The sequence below is a fragment of the Lepidothrix coronata genome, unplaced genomic scaffold (genome assembly GCF_001604755.1).
Source record: "Lepidothrix coronata isolate B3197 unplaced genomic scaffold, Lepidothrix_coronata-1.0 Scaffold59, whole genome shotgun sequence".
NCBI lineage: Eukaryota > Metazoa > Chordata > Aves > Passeriformes > Pipridae > Lepidothrix > Lepidothrix coronata.
In genome coordinates, this window is record NW_016690239.1 from 732,905 (window position 1) to 748,090 (window position 15,186).

General features: G+C 38.7%; 1 protein-coding gene across 3 annotated transcripts in view; it reads right to left on the reverse strand.

The window, feature by feature from the left end:
- RSU1 (Ras suppressor protein 1) overlaps positions 1–15,186 on the reverse strand; it is a 104,795-nt gene that overhangs the window by 77,805 nt on the left and 11,804 nt on the right. For all 3 annotated transcript variants that reach the window (XR_001875178.1, XM_017817198.1, XM_017817199.1), the window contains exon 3: positions 14,139–14,189. Coding sequence is in view for 2 of the 3 variants with exons in the window: in XM_017817198.1 (XP_017672687.1) it covers positions 14,139–14,189 (51 nt within the window). In the remaining variant the exon portion in view is untranslated. The remainder of the gene's footprint in view (positions 1–14,138; positions 14,190–15,186) is intronic.

A 15,186-nucleotide genomic window follows, 5' to 3' on the forward strand; every position in this document is an offset into this window, starting at 1 on the left:
CCTGCACTGAAGCCTGCACCTGTGTTCAGTATTCACCTTGGTTCAGTCTCAACTTTGACTGCATTAGGAACCTGCAGAGTGCACATTTAAATAATTAGAAGGTTTTATGAGGCCATGATTTTCTTTTATTTGTTGGTATGAGGCAATCTCAGTCTTAAAATGGAGTCAATAATGTTTACAAAGCAGAACATTACAGTATGTCACATTTACTAGATTATAAGTCTGATTACATTGTGAACAATAATGGGATCCCTAAGGAAGACTCTAATTACATTACATAAATATTACTGTTGAGGGTCATATTCATTGCAGGAGGCTTTTAGCAGACTTTTTTATAAAGTTATTAGGTAAATCTGAATATGTAAAAGACCTCCCTTTGCAGTATTTTCCAACAAGTCCATGCCTATCTGTAATTCAATGACAGTGAGAATTATGTGTCTTCAGAAAGTAAAGAGTAATGCACTACTACTGCTGTTTTAAATTATTCCCTAACAGAAGTTAACTGAGGATTTTAATTGACATAATTCAGCTGTTTCCAGTCTCAATATTTCACCAGAACAGTAATTACCAATATTAAAATGTTTTCATTTCAGAAATTAGACTTTATAATTTGACTTTGATGATATGCCATGGACAGGCAAACCATGTTTCTGCTCTTCTCAGATACTATGTTCATGAAGACTAGGAATCAGAAGTACTAGCAAATACTAAGTTTTAAACTAAACAATACAGAGACCAAACACATTTTGCCTTAAGTTATACAATTGAGGCAATTAATAAAAATTTTGTTATGAAGGTTTTGGCCTTTTTGACAGTGTAAGAGGTTACACTCCTCTAAAGAAACCTGCAAATTGGCATCACGAGATGACCCACTGTGGTCCCTTCCAATCTGAAACATTCTGTGATTCTGTGACCCAGGTACTGAGCTACCTTGAACAAGCAACAGATTTAGTGGATATATTCTTTCAAATACCTGCCCAAACCAGCTTGTTTCCCCATTCTAGAATAAATTAATTCTTAAGTTTATCTCTCTCTTCTGCCTTAAGCTAAGAGACTGTGGAGAGATAAAGAATCATTTCGAGGAAGAAGGTGAACACTCCTCCTTATTTAAAAAAAAAAGCAAACAAACAAACAAAAACACAACAAAAACAAACCCCACAAAACTACACACAAATCCAAAAAACCCCATGAAACTACACAGAAAAAGATGACATGCAGACATCAAGGAGACAGGAAGAAAACAGCTTCCAGAGATTTGTTCACGAAGATTACATTTGCACTGAAGATCCCACCATCAAAGAGAACCTTAGTTTCAATGAGTCACTACACAGTTGAAGAATCTGGAATTCTACCCGATTATCTCACTTGCAAATACGGGGCAAAACTCAGCTACCACTGGCTAGTTTATTAGAGGTTTTCAATTTGGTTTTCTTTTGTCAGGGCACAGGTATGAGTAAGTGTCCCTAGGGAACAACAGGAGCTGTGCCCTTACACAGCTTCTGATATATCTGTATAATTCCCCCAATACTGTATTTTATGTTGTGAATCACACTTAGGATACTTTATATCATTATTTTCTCCAAGATATACTAAAAGCTGCATGGGTAAGCTATTCAGCAAAGGATTTGAATGAAATACTTCGTGTCTCACTCTGTTAAATTAAAATGAAAAGCCCTAATCCACAATTGTACTTTTGGGTTTGGATGGAGGGCATGGAGCTATTTCGTGAGAAGGAAAAACAGAAAAGTAGGTCAAGACCAGGCTTTTGGTAGGGAAAAGAGAGGACTTTTTTTCTGTAACAGCTTATTTTGTGGTTCAACAATTCAGATTCGTTTGTAATATGAATGAATGCTCTCTTGTATTCAATGAAAATGAGAAGATTCGAAACTCCCGTACTGTTCTCGTAGCTAAACTGCATAGGTTCAATACCTTCAGGTCTAAAGATCAGTGGTGGTCAAGCAAGGTTGACTAGTCATATCATGTTCTCTGTTCTGAACTTTACACAACCCAACTACCTTCCCACTGTTATGTTGCAAAATTCTTCCCAGATATATAGCAGACTGCCAAATCCCCAGACATTCATGTTCTGGCAATACTGAATTCCACTCGAGTCACCTTCTCATGATGAGCTGTGAGAGTGAACTGTCAGCATCCTGGTTCCATTCACCCACATATTTACAGTACGATCCACAGTGTCTTAACAACTCTTCTAAGACCATCTGCTGCCCAGTGTCATTAACAACTCCCCCTCAGCAAATGCTAGTAAAATTTGGCAGCCCCATCCCTTTGTGTTCTCCTGTGAAGCTTCAGTCACATCATGCAGCCCCATTCATATTAAGTCACACTTCACAAGACCAGGAGCAGCTTCCATCCCCTTGTTCAATATTGGAAATTGCATACGGTGATTCACTGTGACAGCTGTAGACTTCACCTTGATTTCAAGAGGTTGGCTGACAGTGAAAGACAGGGTCTACAGGCTGCTTACAAGGAATATGAGGACTTTGTTCATGTTTCAGGGAATTAGAACTGGCAACTTGTTATTCTTCAAAGCATTTATAGTCTTTTTTGCCCTGAAGTTAGAGGCAATTCTTTAGACACTAAAACATGTTCTCATCAGAGCAACCTTTCATTCAAGGTGAGTTATTACATTTTATTTCTACATAACCAGCAGGTGTTCAAAAGTTACAAAATTATTTCCGAAACATAAATAAGGAGGACTAAATGCTACTATTTAATGCCTATATAACTCTGCATCTAGAGTATCCTGAATCTAGGCCTTAGTTCTCTTCCCACACTGAGAACCAGACACAATCAAGGTCTGATGTTGCCCTCTGTTGGAGAACAGATACTGGGCTAGAAGGACCTTTCATCCAAGACAAACTACCCTGCAAAGCAACATACTAAGAACATTCAAATCAGTGACAACAGCTCGGAATTAAGTGCCTTTCTCATAAAGCAGAAAGTCAAAAGGTTCTCACACCACTACCGAGAATTGACATCCAAATCCAGTTCCTTTTGTATACTCAACCTTTGACAAAGGAGGAAGAACACAGAAAAAGGAAGATAAGAAAAGCAGATTTATTATTTTTTTATTTTCCTAACTCTGCCACTCCTTTGTCATTCAGTTAGGTCTTTGTGCAGCTGAAAATGCACAGGCTTCAGAAAGTCTTTATTTCTTAAAATAATCTCCAAGATTATTTCTCTTAAAGCACCTGTGAAGTCCTGGAAAACAACAAGGATCCTCGCTACTTTAAAAGTAAACATACTTGGGTGTTTGCAAAATTAAGTCTCCATTTCCTTTTACTTGAAAGATGAAATCTAGTCTGGTAGTTTTTTGTATTTAGTAAGGACCAACATTAAATTAAACATTTCTGAAGACACTCTTGGTAAAAGAGATCTATATCAAAACTTTCTTTACAGTTTAAAAATAAAATATAAAACCTTTTAGATAAGGAAGCTCAAATGAAAAAAAGTGACAAGAAACAATAAACTACCCAATTGGATAAGTGAAATGACTGAGTAAAAATGTTAGTCTCCATGAGATGAACACATGGTATGTAAACTTCTTTAACCATTTAACTTATGTTCAAAATAAACACTGTCCCACTGCTGGTTGGAGAAGGGCATCTGTAATACCTTCTCATGCATAAAAATGTGCATGAGTAAGGTTGCAATCTCCTTAATAACTATGACTCAAAGGCTATAGAAAACCTCCATTGAATTCAATGGTTTTTGAAACAGACATCAAGTGAAATAAGAATTTTAATTTTTAAAAATAAGATTAGTTCCTTTGGCATTCACATTCTCAAAAACTTCAGGCTGCACAAACCCTGTTTTTTTCAGAATGTTTCTTCTACTTAATGAAGTAATTTTGCAGTACCTAGGAACATGATGTTCAGTAATACTCCAGACCTTTACAGGTTCTAAGGGAATATTTATCCAGAAGAGCTATTTAAATAGCAATACTTGACAGAAAAGAGATTTATAAGACTATGCCAGTTTCTCATTAAATTGTTCCGCTTAAAAGCTGGTCAAGAGTCATACAGAGTAAAGAGAACTCAATACAGACCTTTGAGAGTCCTATCAGTGCACTGTGGATCTCAGGTAAGGTTTTCTTGCCAAGAGCAAAAACCCACTTTTTAAGCCCAAAGTAAAACCTGTGGGCTGTACAATACAATAAACCCAGTTCCACAGACTTGCTAATCCAGTTAGTGTCAGCAGGAACTTTTCATGAGTAAGGATCCCTTAGTGTAAAGGTCATAAAGGCATGAAATGTTACTCACATTTCACGGGGGAGGAAGAATTTAGAATACTAAATATATAATGCATTCTGTGCATCCAATATAACTGTACTCATAGAGCTGGAGTCATGTTTAGATTAATTTGACAAGGGTTCTGTTATACTGAGAGAGAAGCAATCAGCTTCACCAAAATGAAAGAGGAATTAGCTGAGGGAGAACACAACAGTTTTCATTTTAAATATTCATAGGCATGCTGATATCATACTTGGCAGTTAACTGGAGAGAATCCTGATCCCAACTGAAGCATACAGTACTTAATTTACACACTATGTAGTTCAAGTTTCCCCTTTTGCCCTCCCTCCACTCTTCCAAAGATGGATATTAATCTTCCTCACTCTGAAAACATTAAAAACAAACTTGTCTCCCTAATCTTCAGCTCCTTCCAGAAACCAGCAGGGTTTTTTTAATTGCAATTATCCACAGAAGTACCTCAGTTATGAAACTGTTTTTATGAATATGTTTAAATTTTACTATAGCTCACTAATGTGCTACTGTGCTAACAAAGCAATTTATCAATAAACAGTTCTAATTTAGAAGCCAGAGAAGTGGCTAAGGAGAAGTGCAGCGAGCACAAGAAAGGCTGAGAGGACACTGGGAATCAAGTGACATCTAGCGAAGACAAAGGACAAATCTGTTCTTCTCTGAGAAGAGAGCTTACGATGAACTTCAAAGTTTGAAGAACGATACCAGAAACCAGCGGCTGAGGTTAGGAAGGTGTTACTAGGTTGAAAATAAATCACTTAACAGCAAAGAACTGAAACCACATCAGAATAACTCACAAAAATGCTTTTTTACAGCAGTAAGGAACAGCGCAAATAAGGATGAGTATAAGTATGTGGATATAAGCATGCCCCTTCATTTCCACAAATAATTTTGAAGAAAATAGAGTATTAGCCAAGCTTTTTGAATTAATGTGACATGAAAATACTGTAGTGGATCACAGCATCTTCAGCTTCAATAACCATTTTGTGAGGAGTGCACAGTTCAGCCAAGATGCTTTGCTGTCTTATTTTTAAGTCAGAAGGAAAAACACCTCATGCAGTATACTATGGAAAAAGTTGGAAGTACACAGGCTATGTGCCCTTGTTACAGGTCAGACTATCTGTATGTTTTGATCTTTCAACAGCAGGAAATGGTTAAAATAAATAACTTCTGCAGGACTAAAGAACTTGAGTTGATAGCATTAAATTTAGGATTATCAGGCGTCCACCAAATGCAAACAGTCTCTCTCACTAAATCTCAGTGAGTCTCCTTCAGGTGTTTAGGCATGATCTTTTCGGAATTTTACACTACTGCACAGTTGCCAGCTTTACATAAATCAAACTGTCTGAAGTTCATCCAGCATGTTCACCTTTCCCTTCCTCAATATTCTCTTCACTTCAGTCTATTAAACATGTTGTCTGCAGTTGTCCTGATCCAGTAAACAGATGTCCTGAACACCAGGCCTTGAACCAACACCATAGGTTAACCTCAAAGGTGAAGGTTACCTTCTCTTACTCAGAAATACTCATGTTGTTGGGTGCTTAGCAGTGCTTAGAATTCTGCTTTCAGCGTATCTAAAGAATGGTTCAAAATTTCAGTTTGCATTAACTGGGCAGTATTAGCAGCTTACACTTTTTATACCACTGAAATGGTTTTAAGAACTCACACAGAACTATTTTTCACTGCTACTTCAATCAACTGACTCTTCCTCCAATTCAGCATTGCCGTCTGCTGTGCTGACACTGCTTAGTGGGGACACCAGCCTGTCCTCTAAACACACACACAGAAGAGGCTGCAGTAAAAGAGCTCACTGCTCAAAAGCAAAGTCAGCACATGTGTTCCTTGTTCCAGTCCTCAGAAATGGAAATTAATTAAGCTCCTTCCTAGTTTGGGGTCCCTATACCCAGTACTTAAAGCCACATCTTTCAGTCTGTATGGCACAGTCCTCCCTGTGCCTCTGCCTTACCTTCCCCCAGGCTTCAGCTGACTATACATTTCATTTCCAACTATGGGAGATATTGAGTCAAGAGCAACAGTTACCACATTGCCCATCATCACATAAAGATCAGGAAATTATTTCACCCCAAGGGTTATGTCACAAGACATCAATGGAAAAAGTAAGAGGCCAGATGGTGAGTGGTCTGAAGGGAAAAGCTGTGTCATTATCCGCTTCAACACACCTCACTACTAAAAGAACAAAAAGAATACACAAAAAATAAAGTACAAACCCAAGTATATCAAACTAAATCCAGTTTCCTCTCAATCTAGACCAAATCTACCTTCTTGTCTCTGTGCTTCCATATTAGCATAAAAAAAACTCCACTTGGCTTGTTAAACAGTAAATTCTGTAATACAAAATTAAGCTCTTTAACAAAGTGAGTTCCCTTTTGCACCATCCACTAGCTTTGAAAATGCCAACTTCAAAATAGTCTGGATCTGGGCAAGAGGATTTCCAATCATTTTCCATTACAATCTGTACATACACATGGAGAATTTATATGGGACAAAAAAATTACAGTTAATTTAAGCCATTGGGAAATAAGTGAAGACACAAGAAATTTGTACTAACATGTCATAAAACATCGAGACTAAAAAAAAAAAGGAGTTAATATGTTTGCAGGTGCCTTTAATAAGAGAACAGTTTCTGAAGCACTCAAAGGCAAGTGATTTCTGTCTACATTTTTAGTACTGACGCTTTATTTACAATGTAAAACTGACTCTGTTGCCATACAGCACAAACTTGACAATTTAATTTATGCATAAATTGGGTAGTTTCAGCATGCACCCTTATACCATTACAGCACAAAACTCTTTCATAAATTATTCTGTTTCATTCTCCCAAAGCTTCCTAAAATCACAATTTATATTATTTAAAGATAAAATGCTCTACCATCTGTACTTTCTCAGAACCAAAGGTCTGGGGTTTTTTTCAGGAAGGAAAAAAGCTAACATTTTTGCAGAACTCAGATATCACAAATTTAGTAAGTTATATGTAGAAGAATCTCCTTTCCCCTCCTTCTCATGTCCCCCTTTGCACTTCATTCCTAAAGATATTTCCCTTTAGAGATCCCTGCATCAGAAATATAAAGTAAAACCAAATCAAAATATGTAACAAAAATAAAAGGCTTACTGTCAATTTAAAGCATCACTCCCAAGCACTGCTGATAGGCCACTGTCAGCCACAAGTTCCTGTGCTTTGGACACAACCCTAGTCTCACCACACAGACAGCTTACTTGCACCATTTTGGGGCGTATCATGCCAGCACAACAGCACAGAATGACTTATCAGAAGGAAGCAGAGGCAGAAGCAAAGTAGAGGAGACTACAAGAAGCAACAAAGAGTAAAGAATATACAGTCATCTTGTTTCTTCCAGAGGTCAGCAAGTTTGCTATATAAATAACCTGATACCAGGCAAGATGCAAAGTGTCAGACAATACCAGTGGGAAACACCCTAACACATTTCAGCAGTCTGGAGAAGACAGAGCAGCTAGACTGGGAAGGAATTCAGGACAGCCAGATGCAGTGTTGCTTTGTCTCTGGAATACCTCCCATACACCCAGGTATCCACTACAGCCAGAAAGGTGACTCAGAAAGCAGACGTCCTAATATAAAAATGAAACCAAGAGATTTTAGCAGCATGTTAAATAAGACCCAGGACACAGTCAAGAGGGTTAACAGCAATGAACTGACAAGCTTCTGTACTGGTTACATACAGAGCGCAAAACAATTTAGAAGATGGCAGAGAAAAGAAGCAGTAAGTCGTGTGAGCAGAAAAAAAAAAGTAAAGTTTTGAACTGCTCTACTGGAAGAAGACAAAATGCAAAAGGATGATAAAGGGTGACTACATGGCTGTCAAAGGAACATGATCAATGAGACACAGGTATTCTGACAGGATCAGAAAGTGAACTCCAACAAAATTCAGGAGTAGAAATGGGAACCAGCAACAAAAAACTATTGAGTCACCTCACAAAAAGGAAAGGACTAAAGATGAATAAAGGATTACATGAGAATCACGTGAAAAGCAATAGAAAGTGCACAGAACAGCATAAGACATCAGCTCAGGAAAAAAAGGAGGACAGAGAAAACGACATTAGGTAACATAGGAGAGGTCTGATGAAAAAATAGTTGTTCCAGATCTCTTATCATTTAGACATTTGATAATAGTAGGTAAGGAATCAGAGCACGAGAGCCAAAGGATAGAAAAGTTATCAGGCATGACCTCTGAATAGCAGGAAACTACTGAGAAAATTTAAAGGTAGCACAAGAATATGGTGAAACCAGTGAGCACAGACCACCTGAGGTTAAGGAGACTGAGCAGAACAGCAAAAACTAAGTTACTGTCCACCACCACCCACCAGGCAGGATGAAGAGCTACCAGGAGCATGAGCTTCTTCCCAGGAAACAAACCGCTAAAAGTATTCAAACAGTGACCTCTAATGGACAAACCATACAGTACTGGTACTTCACAGGCAGCAGGAACACTCCAGGTACAAGCAAATAATGACACAAAAGCTAGAATCTCCGAATAGATTTCTCCAAGTGATTACAAGGTCAATTAATCACTGCTGGTAGGTAAGGCAAATAATTGTTAGCGTAGTTATAGTTCATCAAAAACTTACTGCACATCCCGAAATAAGTGAAAATAAAACACGACAAGGTGGCAGTGTAATAGTTGCACTCATATTGATGATGACCAGCACTAGCTGCTGTCAATACTGAAGTAACCTTTAACATCCCAGCTTGCTTTCCAGTCACATCTTTCCCTCTGTGCCCTCCTGGGGGGGACTGGTTAACCTGAGCTTCTGAAAGCTCTTCAAGCATTCTTCCTATTCATGATGTAGTATAGGGATTTTAATTGCCAAAACTTCGTCAGCACACCAAGTAAGGATTCCACATCCTATATTAAAGTGTGAAATTTTGTATATGCTTTCAGCAGCTGGAGACTAATGTTGAGCTAGCCTAGCTCTCTAAAGTCTAGAATGTTCAGTACCACTTCATACTTAATGGCAAAATAGGACACAAAAGCTGGTCTGCTAGGAAAAAAACCATCAGGCAAGGCATAAGTCACATTTTTTATGCTCTAACAGTTCCCTTTATAAATGGAAGTTTCTTTGTTGCTAATTCTACTCCAATTATTGCTCACTTACAAATCTAGTGGCAACAAAGCTGAAACCTAATCTACCCTGCTGACTTCAGCCTCCAAAGGCACTTTTTTCCAGTCAAAGGTAGCCATTTGTTGCTCTAGCACAATCAATTTATAAAGAAAAAAAATCACAAACCCTAAGCCCTCAAGACAATGTGATACACTGCTTGAAATAATATGGGGGCAAGACCCAGAGTAGAAGGATTCTGAACAAAGTAGGACCAAGTTTGATTTCAAGAATTTCTGTGACAAATTCCTTGACACAGGACTGGCACGGCCACTCCATGGAGCAGTAACATGAGAGGAATCATGCCACCTGGCTCTGCAGAACGTGCAGATCTGTAACAACACCTGAAGTTCACTTGCACCCCACACAGAGGTGTCAGAAAGAGCAAGTGGCCAAGATTGCTGCCAACTTCCAGCTACGTTCCACTTGAACTTGAGTGAAGCAGTTCTAAGCATAAATGCACAAAACAGGAGAGTGGATACCCATAAAAGTTACTACTGTTGCACATACAATTCAGAAACAATATTTGTGACTGACCAAACTGATCAAGTGTGTTTTCTACAAAAGTATGTCCTCTGGCTGCAACTCCTTTCATGCTCCGCCAGCACAGCTACCCTAACTCCCTACCCCTATGCATGTCCTAATAATGATCCCACTGAGCAGGAGGTGAAGGTCACCTGTATGTCCCTCAGCTAGCATCAAATGACACAGAACAAAGACAACTTGGTCACATCTACCCAAAGTAATCCACCACACTGAAGGACAGATATCTATCATTCAGCTGCTCATTTCCACCAATCTGAGGAACATTTGCCCGGACTTTTATTTCATTTATTTTGATGATAGCCAATGGGTAAACAGACCCCCGGGTCAGGATCAGACAACCTATGCAGGCTAAGACTGTCTTGAATTTTGCTTCTCAGCTGTATACTGGATAGAAGGCTTTAAATCACTAAATGATGTAACAAAAACCTCCCAGTACAACATACAGAGACACTGTCACACAAGTCCTACATTATGTTAAAAGAAAGCACAAATATTCACTTTCTCCCTCCGCTTTCAACTGGATTTTCGCAGAGACTCCACAGCAGAATCATCACAGGTTTGTCACTTAAGCAGCAACTGGTTCAAAAAGACTGCAGAATTGCAGCTATTTATCTTTCCCCAGAGTTTTGCTTCTGATTTTGAAGCACAAAAAGTTCTCACCAAGCAGGAAAGGACAGACTCAGAAGGCACCGAGAGCAAAAGCCAATTCAAGACTCTTCCATTACCACAGCACCAGATAGCTGAAAAAAAATTCAGCCTAATATGCTCCAGAAAAAATCAATGTGGACTTGAGTACATCTGATTGTGAATGATTTAGACACATACATGCAGTAAGAAGGCCACACTAAAAATATTAACAAAAGCCACACCACAAAAGTATTCTGAGCAGTATGATGGATTTAACAGTGCAAACTGCTTTAACAGTGCAACTGATTTAACAGTGCAAACCTGCTAATGAAACTTAACTTACTTTTAATAGTTCTCTGGCAAAAATATGAAGTATGTTTACATAAAAATATGCATATCCAGCTTCTACCCGTATCTATTCTTCCAGATAGACATATTTACTCTAAACAGCAAAAAAAAAAAAAAAAAGGCAAGCAGAACACTCATTTAAATGGCAGAAAACTAGTAGAAGATGCTAATATGACCTTAGTGTAGCATGTCAAGTGTCACTGCCATCAGCTTCCTAGTCATTTTAAGAACAATCTGCTAAGACAATTAATTACATAGCTTAAAAGATTAGGTCAACAGTGTCAAATATGAGAAAATGAACTTGAAATTTAGCCTTTTAAAAATGTGTGCTGTCTATTTAAGTGTCAACATCCATTTGTGAAAGAATAGTAAGTTTCAGACTCAATGAGTTACTTCTCAGGAGAAGCAGTGGTCTTACCTTCCCATAAAAGAAACCCAAACACAGCAATTAGAAAGGCTGACAGAATTCCTTGGCTGAGAGAACCCATATATTTGCAGTCTGCTGACCTAATGGCTACTTTAGAAGAAAACAGTAATTAAAGGCTGAGGTTTAATATAACACAAATTTATAACAGTGGTAGTCCTTAAACTGGTATTCTGAAAATTTAAACTACTTTAAAGAAAGAGTATACTCTTGAATAGTTGAAGTAAACCTAAACACATCCCTCTTGGACACCCTTATTACCATATCTTTCCAAGTCAGGTCTACAGCTAAGACTCATAGCTGGTCATAGGTTAGTTACTTAGCTTTTTATTCTGGTGCTCATGCTGAAGAATGTAACCCCTCCCCAAGCTCTGATCTGACCAAGCCAAGTTTGCCATGATTCGAGTCTCTGTGCAGGAGTTTCAGCCTGTCTCCTCTTCCTCAGAGCAAGGCAGATACCTACTACCTGCCCAGCCAGTTGTGTGTTCAGCTGAAATTATCCTTTAGCTATGTTTAAGATTTGTAAGGTGTCATGTGGAAGAGATGATGCAGTTTGTTAGATGTCAACAGTTGTAGGAATTTTACAATCCCAGAGAAAGAACAGTCAAGACTACAAACAGTAACATTTACAACTCATTTCACCCTTATGCCAGATATGCAGCTACTCGGACAGAGATACCAGAGCATCAGAGAGAAGTTTTGCCTGGCAGCACCAGGTACCCAACTGTGGGTGAGCTGTCTGACCACAAGCATTAGATAGAGGTGTGCAGAATGAACTGTTATCTCAAGGTGACCACAACCCTCCCAAGTCTGTAGAGAAAGCTGAAGTGGCTGGATCAAATTAACTGCCTGACTTTCAAGCAACTCAAGTTCAGACAGGCATCTCCTTGCAGTACCTGAGAGAACACAGAAGCCACCAGCTGGGTGGCCCCACAGCCCAACTCCATCAGTGGCTTATAACAGATGCCAGATGGCAAAACGCTCAAAGAAAATTTACCACAATCTTTCTCAAAACATTCTCCCAGCTTCCAGCTATTTGTAACTTCATGACCACCTAAACCAGTGACAGAGCTGCATGTTTAGTAGTGATGGTAAGGATTTTTCCTGCCTCGATTTGCCCATCAATTTACCCATGAATCATCATTTACCTGATAGATGGCAGGAAACTGTTGGTCACATCTATAATTAAGTTGAGATTCTTTGAAAACTACCATAGGGACAAAAACAAATAGCAATATGCCAATCTAGAGGACACTACACAACTAGAAGCAAGGCCCAGAATAACTAAATCATACTTCTTACAGCCATTCAGTCCCCATAGTTTCATCTATTTACTGCTACAAACCCTTTAAGCTACACATTAGTACCCAATAAACTGCATCCAGATAAGTGTTTAAGTACTAGAATCTAAGAATATTTACATTTTTCCTCATGCTTAATCCTCTGCAAATGCTCAGAGCCTTTAGTGAAATTTTTGCATTAATTCATATGTTTTAAATAACATACTACCTTCCAGCTCATGCAGCAAGTAGTGCAAGAGTTCAGTAGGTTGGGTTTTAATGGATTGTTTTTTGGGGGGGGTTGTTTGTGGTTTTTTTTAAATCTATCTCAATTTGTAAGGATTTCCTTGGGTACATGCTAAAGCACCTAACCAGTCCTCTCATCAACACAAACCCATTTTAGTGGTTCCATTCCCCTCCCCGTTTCATACACTCTTCAACTGAGTTCCAAAAACGGAAGGACTGGTTGAGAGAGAAATCCACTGGCATGTGCAGAGAGCAGACAACAACAAGAACATCAACAAAACCGACACTTCTCTTTAGAAGATGCAGCAACAATATGAGATAAAATTCACTGCTTGAATTTCAGCAACCAAGAAGCAGGAATGTTTCAACAAGACACTGATGGATAAACCTGAAGCATTCTACTACCAAAAAACCCCCAAACAAAACAAAACAACACCTCCCAAAAAAAACCCCACGAAAAACAAAAAAAAAAAACAACCAAAACAAAACACAAAAAACCAAAACAAAACAACAACAACAACAAAAAAAAAAAACAAACAAAAAAAACCCCCAAAACCCACAAACACTTCTGCCTCGCAAAAGTCAGCCTGATATCTGCCTCCACCAAGTTACATTTCATGTTTACATTGCTCTCATTACATGCTATTTACCAACACCTCACTTAAAGGCTTCTTCACTGTGGGAAGCAGGATTCACAAGGTAATAACTGAAGGCGGTGTGTGCAGTACAAGCAAGAGAAAACTTACACTCAGAAGATTTTTTTTTTTTGACAGAAGTATGCTGCTTGACTCCCATGCCTGATGCTTACATTCAGTTAGTTTTGCTCACATATGTTTGGGTATAGACATAATGCGGTGGAGCTGTAATCTGTTTTGCTTCAGTCAAATTAATTATCACTAAAATGCAAACTCTATCATTTCTGGTACAGTTAAAAATTTCAGAAGTCCTCATCTAAACATAAGGACTTTGGAGCCATGGTAGGAAATGGATTTCTGGCTGAACTGGTAAAAAGACTGAGAATTCTCAGTACACTGCAGATCTGTACTGAAGATGAAAAGGCATGTTGAATGTGGCTGCTAAGTCACATCCTCAATTTCTTTATTTTTAATGAAGCACTAAACCAAGAAGTACTCTTAACAGTGACATTGTGTTCTATTACAAAAAAATATCAAACAGTGTCATCTTTTCAACTCAACTGCCTGTAATGAAGTCTAAATACAGGAATATACTTACATGTAAGCTTGTTGTGACTCAGAACTAGTTGTGTGATATGAGACAACGTAACTGCAAATAAAGAGAGAAAGAAATTAGTTTATGGACATGGCAACTGAGAACTTGTATCTATTCCAGCTGAAAATAAAATAGGAAAGTTATTCTCTCCACTCCAGTAACTTCAGATTTGTGCACTGTCACAACAAACAAGACAAACTCAAGACTGAAGGACACATCCAGCTACTCCCCTGTCCCCATTTCTGTTACTGCATCAAACATGACTTGGAGAGCTGATACAGCAGCCCCTTTCAGTAGCCCTTGAAAAAGCTCATGACATAACACAGGCAATTATAACCTGTTAGCAGAATGAAAGCAGTCACAAGCACCATCAGATCAGAAAGTTCAGTGCAAAAAAAGAAAGCATCACCACAGTTCCCTATGCAATTGCAGGTTGTAGAGGAAGGAAAGGCAGGGAGGAAAAAGGAAGAAACACTGTACCCATCCTAAATTTCTACTAAAATATGAGCACTTTAAGTACTGCCTGCACCACCTCACAATATAGAACAGGAGGACAGGGAAAGAAGTCCATAGAAAGTCTGTAAGAATATTGTAGGAAAGCCAGCAGTAAAGGGCAGACAAAAGCAGCAGCCTCCGCAAAGAGCTTTAGGCTTTAAAAGGCATGATGTAACTACAGTGGCAAAAAAGACCAACACCACTTCACCTCCATACTAAAGAGTCAGTATCTTGCCACAAGCACTATGATAACTGGGCTCTGAGAAGGTGGGACCCTGCATCACTGCTACCCAAAGGTCCCCCAAAACCCACACTGAACTGTGGGTGCAGGGACTGGGATGTCAAACTGGGCAGTCAGGCACAGAGTGGATTCTAAAAGAACTTCTGCACTATTTCTTTTTTCCCTTTGAAGTTGATGGTGCCTATGGTTTACTAGAGCAGGACAAGGACCGAAGGTGTCACCACACTTCTGTGGCCTTAACTAGTTCATTCCAGTTTTGCAGAGCTCTGCCAGCTTCACAGAAGAATCCAAAATTCAGACAATCTGTTCTTTACT